The sequence below is a fragment of the Panthera pardus genome, unplaced genomic scaffold (assembly GCF_024362965.1).
Source record: "Panthera pardus isolate Hobbes unplaced genomic scaffold, ASM2436296v1 HiC_scaffold_6, whole genome shotgun sequence".
Classification (NCBI taxonomy): Eukaryota; Metazoa; Chordata; class Mammalia; order Carnivora; family Felidae; genus Panthera; species Panthera pardus.
In genome coordinates, this window is record NW_026526991.1 from 69020709 (window position 1) to 69037656 (window position 16948).

At 40.8% G+C, this 16948-nt stretch overlaps 1 protein-coding gene across 2 annotated transcripts in view; it reads right to left on the reverse strand.

The window, feature by feature from the left end:
• The window catches only part of ANO6 (anoctamin 6), a 194880-nt gene that overhangs the window by 10804 nt on the left and 167128 nt on the right, over window positions 1–16948 (reverse strand). For both annotated transcript variants that reach the window (XM_019419111.2, XM_019419112.2), the window contains 2 exons: window positions 11656–11786; window positions 3925–4130 (listed from right to left, as the gene is read on the reverse strand). In XM_019419111.2, coding sequence (XP_019274656.2) covers window positions 3925–4130; window positions 11656–11786 — 337 coding nt within the window. The remainder of the gene's footprint in view (window positions 1–3924; window positions 4131–11655; window positions 11787–16948) is intronic.

Genomic DNA, 16948 nt, shown 5'->3' on the forward strand with positions numbered 1-16948 from the left:
AGCAAGAATAATTGTAGACCATCATATCCTGGATAACTCGAGTTGCTTGCATATATTATATATAAATTAGATTTTCATAAATTAGAATATTATACAATTCAATCAATCTTGGAACTCTACTAGATATAATTTTCAGCTCTCTTTTATGATTTAGAAGACCGTTTTGTAGAAGTAATATTAGGGTCAATATTATAATAATTTGGCCTTATACAATTCCTTTGTAGAATTTATAATTGAAATAAAACTGATCTTTTAAATCCCTTGACTCTTAAAAATAGAATATAAATTGAATAAAATATATTTCCTTGATCTAATAATGGTCTTCAAATTCATATTTTTCCCCTAGAGTATCTTGACTTATTTATACAAGTCAACCCATAGTCTGATTTTAAACTCTCAGTATATACTTATGTATGTTGCTTCATTAGAAAACAAGAATTTTTTAAGTTAACTTTAAAACGTAGGAAGCAAGAAAGTATATTGGAGTTATTTCATTCATATAGTCAAATGTATGCCTATTTTATAAGATCTAGTGTCTAAGCTTCTAAGCTTCAAAAAGGCTAACTGGACAAAGTTACGAACATTATCATAGTTATGTTCTCAAATTAAAGGCATAAATATAGGTCAATTTTAAACGTGGGCCTGTGTCAGGCAGACCTCTATTAGGATGCAAAGCTATTATGAATTACAAATTAATGAATTTTCTCTAAAATTCTTTAATTTGGGCTTTAAACTCTCCAATGTGTAAAACTGGCTTGAAGGAAGGAGCAAGTAAGGGATATACTTAAATCCATATTCTATGTGAATAAACAAAGTTAAATGATTCAGTGATTTATTGAGGCAGAAAGACAGGTTTTTGGCACAACGTGATTTTTAATACTATTCATCTGAACATGTGGTTTAGATGCAGAGAGACCACAAGCCAACAAACAAGGTCTCAGTCAGAGCAAGAAAAACAACTAAGGGGCTTTTCTATTGCAAAATGACCCCCACTAGTAGACCAGCTTTGTCATTTCCTCCCAAGTGTGCGTGTGTCTGCTTGTGGCTGGTGGAGGGGGGAGGGGGTAAGGCAAGAATATTTTACTTTACCAGATTTGAATAGTTTAAAATTTCCTGTTATCATTTAACTATAGCTTTTTACAGAATCACCTGCAGATGTGCTCCAGGAAGCTGCAAAAATTCCAACAAGGAAGATAATTCTCTTGTCTTCTGACAAGATATTTTTCCTCCTGAATTGAGCTGCTTTGAGACATGCTGCAAGAGTACAAATAAATGCAGTGTGCTTCATTTCCTATGCTGTTCTGAACACAATTTTCCATTTATATCAAACTAAATTAAAATTGGTCTTCAACGGCAGATATTGTGGCCTGATACGACCGTGTCAATTCAGCTTCTTTGCTGGGGACTAGCAGCTTTAAAATGAATGATTCGATGTCCATTCTCATCCCTGGTGGCTATTCTCTTCTTCCTACAGTTAAAAGCTCCCCTATTATAGGGGCGCCTGGGTGGCGCAGTCGGTTAAGCGTCCGACTTCAGCCAGGTCACGATCTCGCGGTCCGTGAGTTCGAGCCCCGCGTCAGGCTCTGGGCTGATGGCTCGGAGCCTGGAGCCTGTTTCCGATTCTGTGTCTCCCTCTCTCTCTGCCCCTCCCCCGTTCATGCTCTGTCTCTCTCTGTCCCAAAAATAAATAAAAAATGTTGAAAAAAAAAATAAATAAATAAAAGCTCCCCTATTATAGAAAGTTAGCACTTGAGTGCCCAGTACATTTTGCAGGCACATATTAGGAGTGTGAGGGGATAATTTACATGTTTCATTCTTAAAGGCATATATACAAACATACACAGAACCTGCATCTTGGAAGCTGTAACAAATCCTAATAATATGAGAAAGAAAAGGATTGTCCATCATTCAATCAATGATCTAAAAAGCAGTTTTCCTACGGTACAAGGAAACGATGCCTAAGTTGTAAGAAGAAACAACTACTGGATAAGAACCAGCAGCACCAATTAGCAAGCACGCATGTGCCTGTGTGTGTATACACAGACACATCCACACAGAGTAGACCTAGAAACACAGCCAGTACCCCATCTGTGCTAATGGAGTGGAGCCATCCTGGGGATACTAGGAAAAGGTGCCTGACACAAGCAAACCAGAGTGCTGAGGACTGGGCAGTAAGAGTCATTTGAATTTTCTGGCTAGCTGAAGGTCAAACAAAAATGCTTTTAGTTTCAAACCTTGTTGCTAAAATTTTCCTAATGTACACAATTCCACGTTCCTGCCTTGCTTAGTGTTCTACAGCATATTTAATGTGACAGATTAATTCTTTCATGATTGTAACACAGTGGACGTTGAAGGTGTGGGTTACTTGGGTGAATAGAAAATGATACAACCTAGCAGTTGTTTTGTGTGTGTGTGTACAATTTGTAACTTTCTCCAAAAAGTAGGGATAACATACAATTCAGATAAATTGAGAGTTCTTGACGGGTGGTGACAGCTGGGTTCCAGATAACTTGCTTTGTTGTGTAAAACTGTAACCACAAGAATTGTAAAATTCTTATGCCTTTAGTTTAGACACCTGTTGGAAGTCTACACAGAGTCACTATTACTGATGACGGATAATGATGATAAAACAGCAGCAGCTAACATTCCATGAGGACCAGGCTCTGTGTATTCCATGCATTAACTCACTGAAGTCCTTGGTCATCCTTTATGGTATATAATATTCTTAAAATATGCGATAGGGAATTATTCAATTTACAAACAATAAAATGAAGCTCTGAAGTGTTAAGGCCTGGCCCAAGGTCATGCAGCTGGGAAGCTACAATACTGACAGGTGGACTGAGAGTCTGGCCTGTGACTGAAATGTTCCCTCATCCAGAATGTTCCCTCATCCAGAAGACTGACCCACAGGCACTGAGTTCTGTTCTGTTTCTACAGGTGCTTGTGGGAAAAGACTGGGGACTCAGGGCAAGTGTGGCTTAACTAAGAAATGAAAACTGGGATATCATCTTTTGGGAATTGTCAGTGACCCAGGAGTAAAATGGGTAGTGAAATAAGGGAGGAAATAGCCCTAATTGTAAGCATATTTCTAAGGAAAGTGCTCATTCCCCTGCTGGGCTGGCATGGAAATTGTTCTCCCTGAAAACTCCCTGCTGGCCTGTGTTTTCAAAAAAAGGGGCGGGGGGGGGGGTGCGGGGGTGGGCAAAGAGAGACTGTTCAGATTGGTCCAAAATCTATACAGGTTGTTCTGTTCCCTCAGAGCTGGGACACATGCAGGGTATGAGGCTGCTTAGCTAATGACTAGAGGGTGGCCAGCAAAGGCCAAGGGGACAGACGGGGTGGGGAGGAGAGATGGGACCCACCCTAAAGCCCCCCCTCCTTGAAGAACCCTAGGAGACATGATTGGAACACACAAAGTGCATGAACATACCTCATCATCAAATAGTCAATATTTTAAATTGATAGTTTGGAATATATAGTAAAATATGGTAGAAGGATAGTTCTTATTTGTGGGCAGTAAACACTGTAAGTGGGCAGATGTCTATTACAACAGCACTATTGTATAGCTCTTTTTATAGTCGCATCAGGATTAAGAGAGTTGGTACTTACTGTTATTACTATTACTATGTTCCTGTTAAATAAAAACGTTAGCAAATGAGCAATGATAGTATCATGGTCACTCTTAGCAACTGCCTCTGTAAGAGCTCTTGACTTTGTAAATCATTAATAAATAATTACAAACACTTAAAAACATTAAAAAAATAATAACAATTACAGTTATAACAACTGTTTTTATACAGATGATAGTACCGGCATCTCCCTCCCATTAGAAAAAAATATCAAACATTTGATTCTTTAGGTAGCAACACTAATGCATTTTGGACTTTTCAAGGTCTTTACCCTGCGAAGCCTATGTTTACTCACATTGGTCACCACAGCCAGAATCGCTATTCCTTGCATGATGGGCTGCCAGGCTCCGATGTCTTGGGCTTTTTCTGGAACCATGCGTCTATACTGGGTAGTCATTTTCCATGCGTCCACTCTTATTTCCAATATATTGTTCACCAGAGCCAACAGGGGGGCCAGTGGAAAAGAGGCCACAAATAAGGTGACGAACCCAAACTGAATAACTGTCAATGGAATGGACACACATCATGGAGTGGTGGATGGATGGAAGGACAACGTATTTTCCTTTACTCTTACAGAGAAAGAAAAAGGCAAACAAACTAAATCCCAAAGAGAAAAGACATCCATGGTAATAACAATGTTCAACAAAAGACAAATATGAAATCTCTGGAAAGAAGACTAATTATAACCAGTTTCTATCACATGTATACACTTAACAGGAATAATAGACCTAAAATCTTTAATCAACTCAAGTTATTTGCTGGTATTAAAGTTGGGACACTCTCAGTATGTTACTCATTCTCTGTTGAAATAACAATGTTGGAAGATGATTCATGATTTTGGGTTAAAAAAAGAAAAGGAGTATTGTGGAAGTATCTAACAAGTTCAAAAGAAATAAGAAATGTACTTTTGGGAAGGCTATGTGTAGAGAATGTTAGAGGAAATATGCTGCAAATAGGCAAATAAGCGACCTTCCCTGAGTCTGCAAACGCCAAGTTGTCATGCCTTCAGAGAATTTGTAATATTATTACAAATCACAGAAATGTGACAAAATTATCTTAATAAGGCAAAATATAATCCTTCAAGAATTTTTATCTGGAAGTGGTTGCCATCTATGTGGTCATATTAAGTAAATATCCAAGTGAGGGGTTAGAAGTACTTTTCTCCTTGTAATTTAGGTGGCATTGCTATAGATGGGCGGCAGAGATTGGGGCAAGCTGTACCACAGGGAGGTAAAGGTTAGAAATAAGGCCAGAGATCTAAAAGAAATCTTTCAAGTAAACGAGTACAGATATGGGACTAAGGCTGTGAATGCCAGGAAGATTTACAGCCCCTTTACAGCTACTGCTCAGAACAGGGGCAGGGACCAATCAGGCAAGGAAGGGCAAGACTGTGGAGGGGTATGTAGGTAGAAGGAGCTGGCATGTTCTTCTGGTCTGAGAAGCCAGGGTATGCTGCAGAAGAACAGAGAGGGCTGGAAAGATCTGGCAGGTCCACAGGCCAGGCAAGAGCCATCGTCTTCAGGGAAGACAAACAATTACCGGAGTTGATGATATCATAGATGTTGACACCAATGCTTGGTATTATGCTGCTGACTGTGTCTATGCATCACCTACCCCTAAATGAATTCATCTGCCTGCTAGGGGCCAGGCAAGTAATAGAAATGTGTGGAGTGGGTGCAGTCAAATGCGGTAAACTGGCAAGTGCATAGCCTAATGAAATGGAAGGGACTGCATACAGTTGCCATGTTGGAATGAGGGTCCAATGTTGCCTGATCTTATTATTCAAGAGAAGCCAGAAATGAGGACTATGCAAGCAGTCAACCCAGTTAAAAATCCAAAACAGAAAAGATGTTGTTTATAATGACAACAAAAGTATAGACTATTTAGGAAAAAGTTAGTGAGAAATGTTAATAAGGTATGATAATGGTCTTAAAAAATAAAAACAAATAATGATGAATGAATGAATGGTAGGATGTACCATATGCTTCTTAATTGGGCAGACTCAACATGGGGGGACTTATATCAATTTTTTTCTGCAAAATATAATTTAGAATTCCAATACAAATTCAGTTAGTGATCCCAAATGGGTATTTTTTTTTAAAGCTGAAAGAGGATGCTAAAGTTTTTCAAGAAATATACACAAGTAAAATAATGAAAAGGAATGCTTCGACCGACAGGAGAGACATTCTGGAAGAGGATACAATAGGTCTACCTCTGAGAGATTCTAATAATGTATATTATTATGCTCTGGAATTGAAACAGTTTAGAACTAGTGCATTAATAGTATGAATTAAACAGAATTGATGCAGATATTCATGGGAGTTTACTATATTATAAAAAGTGATGCTTCAAATGAGTGGATTCAAGTGTTGGAGCAATCAGCTACATCACTGGAAAAAACTGGTATGGAGTCCTCCCTTTTGACATCAAAAGAGAGATGGATTCACTGAAAAATAATGCACCAGAAAAACCAACATGGTATCATCTGTTTTGATATTCAAGCGAGAAGAACTTTGTAAGCTTTGAAATGAAGAACAAAAAAGACCTACCGATTCTGCAAGGCAATAAATACCCAATGTAAAAACAAAAATAATCCTTGTCTAAAACTTTTTCATGACCCTATATTGCTAATATGCTCTATGCTTACTTCTTCACTTTGAGTTTCTTGAAAAAGTACCTCAACTATTTCTCTGCTTATTCCCTCCTCAAAGCCCTACATCCTGCCACGGCCCTCCCTATGCTCACTATGCAGTGGCTGCAGATTTCAAAGCCAGGGTACATTTTCAGTCCTTATTTGTTTGATTGCTAGGCAGCTTTTGATATGGCCAAACATTTCCCTCTCAGTGGAATGCTTTCCCCCCTGACTTTTGTTTTACTTAAATAATTTTAAAAAGCGAAGGTGTGTGTGTGTGCACGCGTGCACGTGCGTCCACACACATGCATGCACGCACATAATTTCTTTTAAACGCTACCTGTAGTGCTCCTTCTACCTTTTCCCACTGTGCCAGCAATTAAGTGTGGTTTCAACTCTTGCCTCCCCACCCTGCCCGCTTATTTTGCATTATGCTCCTTTTAGTCAGTGTTCAAATTCCTCTTAAGCAACATTCTCACCTTCTAAGCTTTCCATGTTGGAGTAACTCTCTGCTACATTTCTTCCAACTGTTCTGCTATTCTTCTTTTGTGGATTTCTTTCCCCATTTACCCTTTAAATGCCCCATTTCCCCAGGGCCTAATCATCAATTCTGTGTCTGGCATGCCTGAATCACCCCCAGGGTCTTACCTGCAGCTTCTCTGAGCTCCTGGGGAATCCAACTTTCTAATGGACATTTCTACGGATCCATCCCATCGACACCTCACACTTGAAATATTCAACACTGAACCATTTCCTTGACACCAGCTCCTCTCCTCATATTCTACCTGCACATTCAATCTCCTGGAAATTATCTCACCAATTTTATTCCTCACCTACCATACTAGTCATCTCTTCAGCACTTGTCCAATCTGTCTCCCTGATCTCTATGCCCATACCCACTGCCTCTATTTAGGTGTGGGGATTACCTAGTTGTGTGGGTTACCTGGTGTAGCCTCCCAAAATATCCTTCTCCTACCAAAATATCTTCCATTCTGCTGCCAGAATGATCTGATCTTTGTCAACATAAACATTATATAGTTCTCTTGCTTACAAATATTCCCATGGGTAAGGATAAGTTCATTAAGGAGAAGTTCTAGTTCCCTGGATGACCACATGAGACCCATTATGACACAGTCCTTGCTTACCTGACATTCCCACCTATGGATCCTTTGTTCTCGCCATACTTTGAACTGGCCAAGCTGTTTCATGTCCTTGTACTGTTAAATGTCCACCTCTTTACATGAAATGTCCATTCCCTTTACCATACTTGAAACAACTTCCATTCACTCTTCAAAATCCAATTCAAATCTCATGTGCTCTAGAAAGTCCCATCTGCATTGACTTTCTTAACAATCCACCAAATACTGACCACCCCTCACTTGGCTCTGTAAGGGCAGGCACCAAGTCTTACTTGTCTTGGTATCCCCAGCAATTGATAAGAGTATTTGGCATAGCAGGTGCTCCATAAATGTTTATCAGATGAATGAATAAAGAGGTAGGAGGCCTGCAAAAATGAGGAAATACCAATGCAGGTAGTGGGAGGAAACAGTGGAGATGAGGAAATGGAAGAACACAGGCCTGAGTCCTGGAGAAGTATAGTGGGGTGCTGAGGTGGGGTTAGCATTGGAGAAAGAGGAAAACGGGTGGGCACAAGGAAATGCTAAAGAAGAGTTGGTACTAATTCTAGTAAATTAGGTGGACAAAATAACATATGAAGGTCACTGTTTGAATAGATCTTTGAAAATTAACTTGGAGATGGAGGATGGTGAGGTCAAGTTAACAAGGATAGAGGAGGCAGGGCCAGAGACAAACAGGGCCCACTCCATCATTTTCTTGCATTTCATTTATGTCACCCGCTCCCTAGGAAGGCCTCACCAAGTTCACAAGAGACTGGGTGTCTGTGCTGTAAGTACAAAATGGTATCTTCTGGTTTTGAAGCTAGATTTTAGACTGACAGACTATCTCTCTATGTCCTGTGTCTGAATTCTCAGATGTTAAGACCAGACATCCGGGGAAGCAATTTGGTTAACAGACCAGGGTTACTTTAATAATCTCAAAGGATGGTGGGGAATTCACTAAAGATAACAGAAATTTCGCTCAAAAATAAAACCCAAAAAACATATGCCATAAAGAACTTCACCGGTGTTGAGTTTGGTAAGTTCTTTATAGATTTTGGAAGCTAATACTTTATCTGATATATCATTTGCAAATATCTTCTCCCATTCTGTCGGTTGCCTTTTAGTTTAATCCAGTGAAGAAATGGGCAAAAGACATGAATAGACACTTCTCCAAGGAAGACATCCAGATGGCCAACCCACACATGAAAAAATGCTCCACGTCACTCATCATCAGGGAAATACAAATCAAAACCACAATGAGATACCACCTCACACCTGTCAAAATGGCTACCATGAATAACTCAGGCAACAACAGATGTTGGCGAGGATGAGGAGAAAGAGGATCTCTTTTGCATTGTTGGTGGGAATGCAAGCTGGTGCAGCCATTCTGGAAAACAGTATGGAGGTTCCTCAAAAAACTAAAAATAGAACTACCCTACGACCCAGCAATTGCACTACAGGCATTTATCCAAGGGATACAGGTGTGCTGTTTCAAAGGGACACATGCACCCCCATGTTTATAGCAGCACTATCAACAATAGCCCAAGTATGGAAAGAGCCCAAATATCCACCGATGGATGAATGGATAAAGAACATGTGGTATATATATACAATGGACTATTACTCGGCAATCAAAAAGAATGAAATCTTGCCATTTGCAACTACGTGGATGGAACTGGAGGGTATTATGCAAAGTGAAATTAGTCAGAGAATGACAAAAATCATTTGACTTTAGTCATATAAGGGCTTTAAGAGACAAAACAGATGAACATAAGGGAAGGGAAACAAAAATAATATAAAAACAGGGAGGGGGACAAAACAGAAGAGACTCATAAATATGGAGAACAAACTGAGGGTTACTGGAGGGGTTGTAGAAGGGGGGATGGGCTAAATGGGTAAGGGGAATTAAGGAATCTAATCATGGAATCATTGTTTCACTATATGCTAACTAATTTGGGTATAAATTTTAAAAAATAAATAAAACTAAAAAAAAAAAAAGAACTTCACTGGGATGGTGGGGGCAATATTAACGTAAACTCAACTAGCAGTTGTATGTATGTGTTGAAACTACAAGCTCAGGTCACTTGAATAAATATCTACGAGTATTAGGTCCAGACAGTGGTGCTCCAGCTGAAGACTGAGAGATGCAAAGGCTTTGTAGCTACCTCGAACAGGATTAGTTAGCCAGGGGACAGGTATACCCACAACCAGATGCCATCAAGGCAGGAATCAAGTACTATTAATGCCTACAGAAAAGAGCGGCAAATCTGTGTGAAAAGCTGAGGGTTACTACTGAGGCTTGGCAGGAGTTCTTCAAGTAGAGAAGAGAATGGTGTTTCAGGCAGAAGGGAGATCTAGTCCCCTCCACTGGGCAGAGGGGACTAGAGCTGGTGGTCGGATACAAGGCTCCAGGCTCATTTGCCAGAAGATGTTTGGCTTCAGCAGCTAGGAGGCATAATTAAGAAGGTAGATGGTGGTGTCATTAATGAATATGGGAAGAAGCAGGAGGAAACTATAATGAGGCTATCGACAAAGGCACTCTATATTTATTTTAGAGGAACAAAAATAATTCAAGAGGCACTTGGAAATTCTCTCTCTCACAAAGTAAAATAACAAAAAATAGTTTCACTCTGGTATTGAATATGGAACAGACTGCTTTCAAAAATTAATTTTTCTAATTCATTAGGTATTATTTAGATAATAGGAAAACAATTTAATAAATCTAAAAAATATCTCTGTAATAGTCGTTATTCTATCCTTTCTTGTAGGGTGGGATGAAGCCGAATTATTTTGTTGGTAACTATTTTAATGAGACTATGAAACTCTAAAAGTCATACCAATTTCTCCCCAAAGCACAACCTTTTCCTATAACTTTTTCTCACAATGCTCTTTATTTGACTAATCAACTACAGAAAAATAACTCTATTTTTTCAAGGTATGTTTTCAGTGCTAAAATAACAAATGATATTCTGCCCCAGAATGTTGTTGTTATTAATGCTGATAATAGCTCCAATAAGAAATATTTACAATTATGACTCATTTTGGAATCAGAGGTAATTTTCTTACAGTTCTTTTGAAAATTAACAGAATAAATAAATAAATAGAGCTTCTACGTTATGTACTGAAGCTACACCCTTAAACGAACCTGGTCCCGAAACCTAACAAAAGCAAAAATGAAATTTAAATCAAACTCCAGGCTGCAAAGTATTGTTGACTGAAGGTGCTACAAGATGAACCTTTCACTCACTGAAAGAAGCAGATGTGTTTCCATGTTTCATGTATATTTTTAAAAGCAATTATTTTATATATAGAATGTGATTTAATAAAAACCATCCTCTATCTGCAGACTTGTAAACAGGAAGTGCAAAGGGGTATCTTTGCAAACACACAAACCCCTCTGCATAAATGCACAGCCTGTCAACCAAAATGTTCTGCCTCCTTTCCTAATCCCCTAAGCTGAAAAAAATTATAGTTCAGTGCAATGGTTAGCTGAAAGGGCACAGATCTAAAACACATAAATCGTTAGCCTCCTAATAAGATATAAGTGTGTTATGCATAATAGAAAAGATGGTGTTTCCTCTGGAAATCTGTTTTGAGATGTGTCCACTTAAAGGCACCTAAGAGCTCAGGGTCAAGTCCAATGAACAGAAACAGAGCCCAAGCAAATACTGCACAAGTGGACAAAGCATTCAAGAAGGAGGGGACCTGTGCTAACTTCTTAATCCCAAACCAGCAAAATGGTTCTGAATTCAAGCCAGTGATTATCCATGAGGTCAAAGAACCAGGCAGAAACCGTGGGCCAGAAGAAATAGAGATGCTGTTACAGGCAGGTGGGAGGTGTCAGAGGGGAACCCTGTGATCCTGCCTGCCACGAAACAGCATGTGCCTACAGGCTCTCTGTCCAGGCTTGCTTCAATGACTCATTCAGAAGTGTATCGGCCAACAGCTGTGCCTGCGTGGACTCCAGCACAAGCTGAATCACCTCTAATAATAGTTCTGAGTTCATTCTCAGACAACATGGTTAGAGTGCTCTGAGGATGGTGAGGAGGTATCTCAACAAATATTCCAGTCCACTGCTTCGTAATAAATCTTTAGCTTTGTACAACATACATATTGACAAGGATCCACACAGTCACCTTATCTGAAAGCCTGTGTACTTTGATCTAGTGGAGAAAAACATGCTTCTCTTCATTTCAATATGCCAGGTAATTATGTGGGATCCAAAACATGCTCCAATCTAATTTTTATATCAACTAAAACTTCAGTAAGGACTTACTCATTTCAAGATATTCATAAAACAATCCCAGTTTGCCCATGGGCTGCAGGTGGTAGTCTTGTTCCCATCGCGGGGCTATCTTTTCTGCTCTGGAAACTGTGCGGCATCGTCCAATCAGGTTCTTGACCCAGCTGCCAAAAAGATCAAACTATCAATTAGAATATTATCCAATTACTTTGCAGATATCTCAAGCTAAACACATAATCCTCCCAAGAAATTAATTTCTTGGTTTCATGCTAAATTTCTTTTTGTTCCTTCTTCTTTACCTGAAAGTATTTTGAAAAGCAGCACTATGTACTGAGTTTTAAGATCGTAACCGCTATTATTTTTTTCTCCCAGCTCCTTTCCACGTGGACAGTTGATTTTTTAAATGTTTTTTATTTTTGAGAGAGAGAGAGAGAGAGAGAGCGAGCGCGCGCATGTCTGTACACGAGTGGGGCACGAGGGAGACAGAGGATCTGAAGCAGGCTCTGAACTGACACCAGGGCCTGATGTGGGGCTTGAACTCTGGAGCCATGAGATCATGACCTGAGCTGAAGTTGGATGCTCAAATGACTGAGCCACCCAGGTGCCCCAAGGACAGTTAGTTTTTAAAAAGACTTTCATTTGATCAACTTTATTTTTTCCCCCATTTCCCTACCATTATCCACAATGGTCTTTCCAGAATGAAGTCACCAGAGAAAATAAAATGAAGACAGACATGGTATGCAAGCTGGTAACAGTGCCCTGGAGAAGATCGAAGCAGAGTAAGGAGTGGAGTGTTGGCATTTGTGGTAGGGGAGTGGGGCGGTGGCAGGGAAGGGCTCTCACCAAGAGTGACATTTGAATAAAAATATGAAGAGGCAGAGAAAACAGCAACTACAGGACCCAGAGGCAGGAACAGGCCTCCTACATCTGACAGACAGCATGGAGCCTGGTGTGGTCCAGGCCTAGCAGGAAACCAGGCTGGAAGTTTTGAGGAGTGGGGAGCCTAAGAGACCACTGTGGAGATCTGGGCATTTTCTACTCTGGGGGAAACAGGGAGCCATTGAAGGGCTCTGAGAGAAAAGTGATGTATTTTCATTTTAGATGAAACAGGTCCAAGACCCTAGTTAAGCTGAACAAATCAAGGACCAGAAAAGCAAAATGCCTCCTCAAAGTCACAGTGCATAGCTGGCTGAAAACACAGCCTAGTGCTCTGCTCTATCAGACACTGGCCCCACAGAGTCGTCTCTTGTCTTATATGTTATTTTCTTTCTCAAAGCCTCCAAATAAATGTTTCCCCCTTTTCTATGGCTCTTTTTCCTGAAAATAAATTGAAGTCTGGCAGTGAAATGAGGTGTGCACCTGTAGCCTGAAGAACCGTTGTCCCCTAAGGCAACAGCTGGCTTGTGGTCTACTCGTGGAGTTCACCAGAAGAGGCACAACAGCAGCAAAGAACGTCAAATACAAATGTCTGGGCCAAGCTTTGGCTGATTAAACAATATACTTGTACAGATTTCAAATTCAGGAAATGAGAAGGCCTCACGCTACTGTAAAGACAACTGTGTGTGTTGCACGCACACCTGTGTGGGTGTGCACTCCCCATGCCCCCCGCGGAGATACGCGTTACAAATAGCTCATTATACTATTAGGTTTCCCACTGCTGGCTGGTCTGTGTCAACTTCACTGACCACTCCCCGAGGTTTACAAAGGGGAGATTTCTCTACAACAGACGGTGCCCCTGGTTTCACAATCTTTTCCCATTTCTTTCTCTTCTATGACATGACGGACACAGCAGGCGGCTGTGGAAAGTGGAGGGGACATGGTCTCAGACACCCCTGAATGTGAATCTACACTTCAATGCTTACTATTTAACTTCAGTCAAGTTCAAATAAAATGGGTGATAAAACCCTGTCAGGATAAAATTCTGTCAGGATTAACTAATTCAGAACAGGTACAATATTTAGCACATTTCCTAACATACCAAAACCCCCTTCACGGGATTTTCTTTTGTCCAGTACAGGCTAACTGGCTGAGGCTAGGACGACTGTAAATACAGCCTAAGCTACTTAGGATTCTGACTAGGGGACGAAAATGCTTGGATCGGTGGATCTCACGTCAGCACTTCGAATGGCCCAGAATGCTTGTTGCTGGTGCTATTTCCTGTATCCCAACCCGAAGCTCTGGCATCAGTCAAGTCTAAAGCATGGCCTGGGAACCTGCAGTTTTACACATGACAGAACCCTTGTGAGCCAGGTGGCATCAACGACGACACATCCATCACCCTTCAGGACATCCAACGAGATTCCTGGTTTCTACTGTTTTGTTTTTGGCTCTGCTTCATACTTCCAGCCTCAGCCTCTTGACTGAACCGTCTCCAAGCCCCAGAGAAGCAGGTCTTTTGCTATCAGGGCCCCAAATCCATTACAATTTGGACTGAGGATGGAACCTCTGTCCCGGCAACCACTCCCATGACCGGCTCGGCTGGTACTTCCCTCTCTCAAGATACTGCCTTCCTCCACCTGTAATAGGTCATATTAGAAGTCTTTCTGACTAGCTTTCTTTTCTGAGCTCCAGGCTCTGAGCCTTTTGTTCAGTCTTCCTGAGTTGAACCACTCATCTGTAGTAGGAAATCTTGGGCTGTCATCCATCCATCACTGTTGGTGGTCTTTTGGGTTTTCTAGTGGGTTATAATGGATTCTAGTGCAGAGATCTCAATCTTGACTGCACACGAGAATCACTTAGAGAGCTTTTTAAAAATACAGACGCCAGACACGGGTAGGATCTTTCTTCTGCTAGCAGGGTTTACAACACAATTTTCTTAGGAATTTACCATGCACATTAGCAATAACAGCATTGCAAAAGGTTACCCTTCCATAAGTCCTTATTATGTGTAAAGCATGGTATAAAGCACTTTACACCTCATTTTCTCTTTGTATCTTTATCATATTTAATCCACATACTACAGATAATCACAATTTCTGTGTAGAATATTCTACAGTATTTCCATTTGCTAATTTTGATTATAAGCATCCTTCACTATCTGAATCTATTTTACTGTTCCTGAATGTAAAGAGTGAGTATGGATAGTGAGGGATAACTGTATCTAGGGTTCTCTCAGTGTATCTCTGGTTCATCCTCTAGCCAAATCAGATCTTGAGAAGGGATAGTTTCCCTTGTAATAGCTCACTTTCCTGCTTTAAGTAGTGCATACCCATTGTAGAAAATACAGAAAACATATAAAGGATAAAAATTACAGCCCTCCATCATCTAAATGCCAAAGAACAGTGCTACTGGCATTCTGGATATTTAATTATTTTACTTAACATTTTAGCATATAAATTTCTCCAGAGTGAATGGCTTAATGCAGGGATTGTGTCAGCCTTTTGTCAAATACGGAACAGAATTCCCAGGAATGCCTCAAATATCAAAATACTAAGTGAGGCTGGGAAGGCCAAAGGGCTCTGAGCTTGCTTTCTGGGTACAAACAAACAACTCTGTTACTTTGCTGATGTGCTGTATCTGAAGGATGAGAGTCACTCATTCACACTAGAGCACGCCCACTAAATACGAGCTACCGATTTAGGTGCTAGTGGGACCCCAAAAGGAAGCTGGGTCACAGTGCCAGATGTGCTGCTCCGTTTGCTCCAAGGGTCCTTGCCAAGGACCTCAGGTGGTGTGGGGGTGGAAGAAGGTTAAGTTTGTGGTGACATTCATTTCACTGTGTTCGTTTTGACATATTTTAACAGTGTGAAAACAGTCACCGACTTACAAGGCTTTTCTCTCCATCCCTGTGTATTCTGGGGGTGAGGGTAGTTGTGGGTAGCAGGGATAACTGATAGATCTTTCACTTTGTGTGAAGAAAGAAAGAAGGAAGCTGGCAGCCAGACGCAAAGAAGCAGAGATGAGAAGAGCCCCTGTTGCTCTCTCAAGTGCTAACATCTAGCATTCCCAGTTTTCAGACAAGGGAAAGATAACTCAAAACACACTGCCCTTAAGTATTTTAGGCCAGGAGTAGAAATATCCAAATGAAAAGTTCAGGTCGCGATAATGTGCGACAGTAGTCGCACTTGAAGTGCAGGTATAAACAGACCACGGATACATAATACATCCTTTATTTTTAAATATTTCATGTGAATAAGTTTCATTTCATACCAATTTCTTAGTACCAGTTTAAGAAATCTACTCCCCCCCCCAACCCCCGCTGCCACCCACCCACTATGGTTTTGAAATCAGAAAATAGCTCACTGACAACCAATTAGTCACCAAAATTTAGTGTTAAATAATTAGCCTACTTCCTTCAGAAAAATGCTTTTTAATAATCTGAGTTAAGCCTTTCCTCTATTTGATATATTTATTCTCATATATAAACCCAATATTTGTGCATGGCCTACTTTTACTCATTTGGAAAAATCTGAATATGAACTCGGTGAAGGTAAGGTTGTTTACTGAGTTGTAAGGCTCCAAAATAGTAATTTTATAGCTAAGACCAGAATCCCTTTTTTTATGAGGGGGGAGAGGGGAGAAGGGAGAGCTAGGGTGGGAAAGGGGGGTGTCTGTTTAAAGACAGACCCTGATACTTTACATTGAAGGTGGAGGATGAGCCTGGTGAAGAAATCTAGAAGGACACATTGATACCTAAAGGTTCCTGCTCTACAAATACAGAAAGAAAAGAAAAAAAGAGGTTAACGGTTCTGCAAAGAGAAAGAACAGGAACTTGGTAATGGGGAACAGAGAGGAGAAGTTAGGGGAGGGAAGAGAAAGAAAGAGAGGGAAGTTGTCTGTGGTGGGGGAAAGACAGGCAGCAGAGCCTGAAGCCTACAAAGCCTGGGGCGCCTGGGTGGCTTGGTTGGTTGAGCGGTTGAGCGGCTGAGCGGCTGACCCTTGACTTCAGCTCCAGTCATGATCTCATCACGGTTATGGGATCAAGCCCCGAGTCGGGCTCAATGCTCAGCACGGAGCCTGCTTGGGATTCTCTCTCTCCCTCTGCCCCTCCCCTACTCGTGTGCTCGCTTTCATTCTCTCTCTCTCTCTCTCTCTCTCTCTCTCTCTCTCACACACACACACACACACACACACACACACACACACACACACACACACACAAAATCGTTATATAGTGAGGTGAAAGACTTTTAAAAGATGGAGGTTTTTTATTTCAAAATAAAGTTGTTTTTCTGCCTCCGTGTCCCAAATGTTAGTAAAGACTGCTTGTGTGAGTGGTTTTAGAGGACACTGAGGAGAGGGACCACACTCTGCCTTTGGGTTGGCATGAGCAAAAAGTACAGATGTGGAAGGCGACACAGAAAGGAGATGAAAAGTTTTGTGAGCA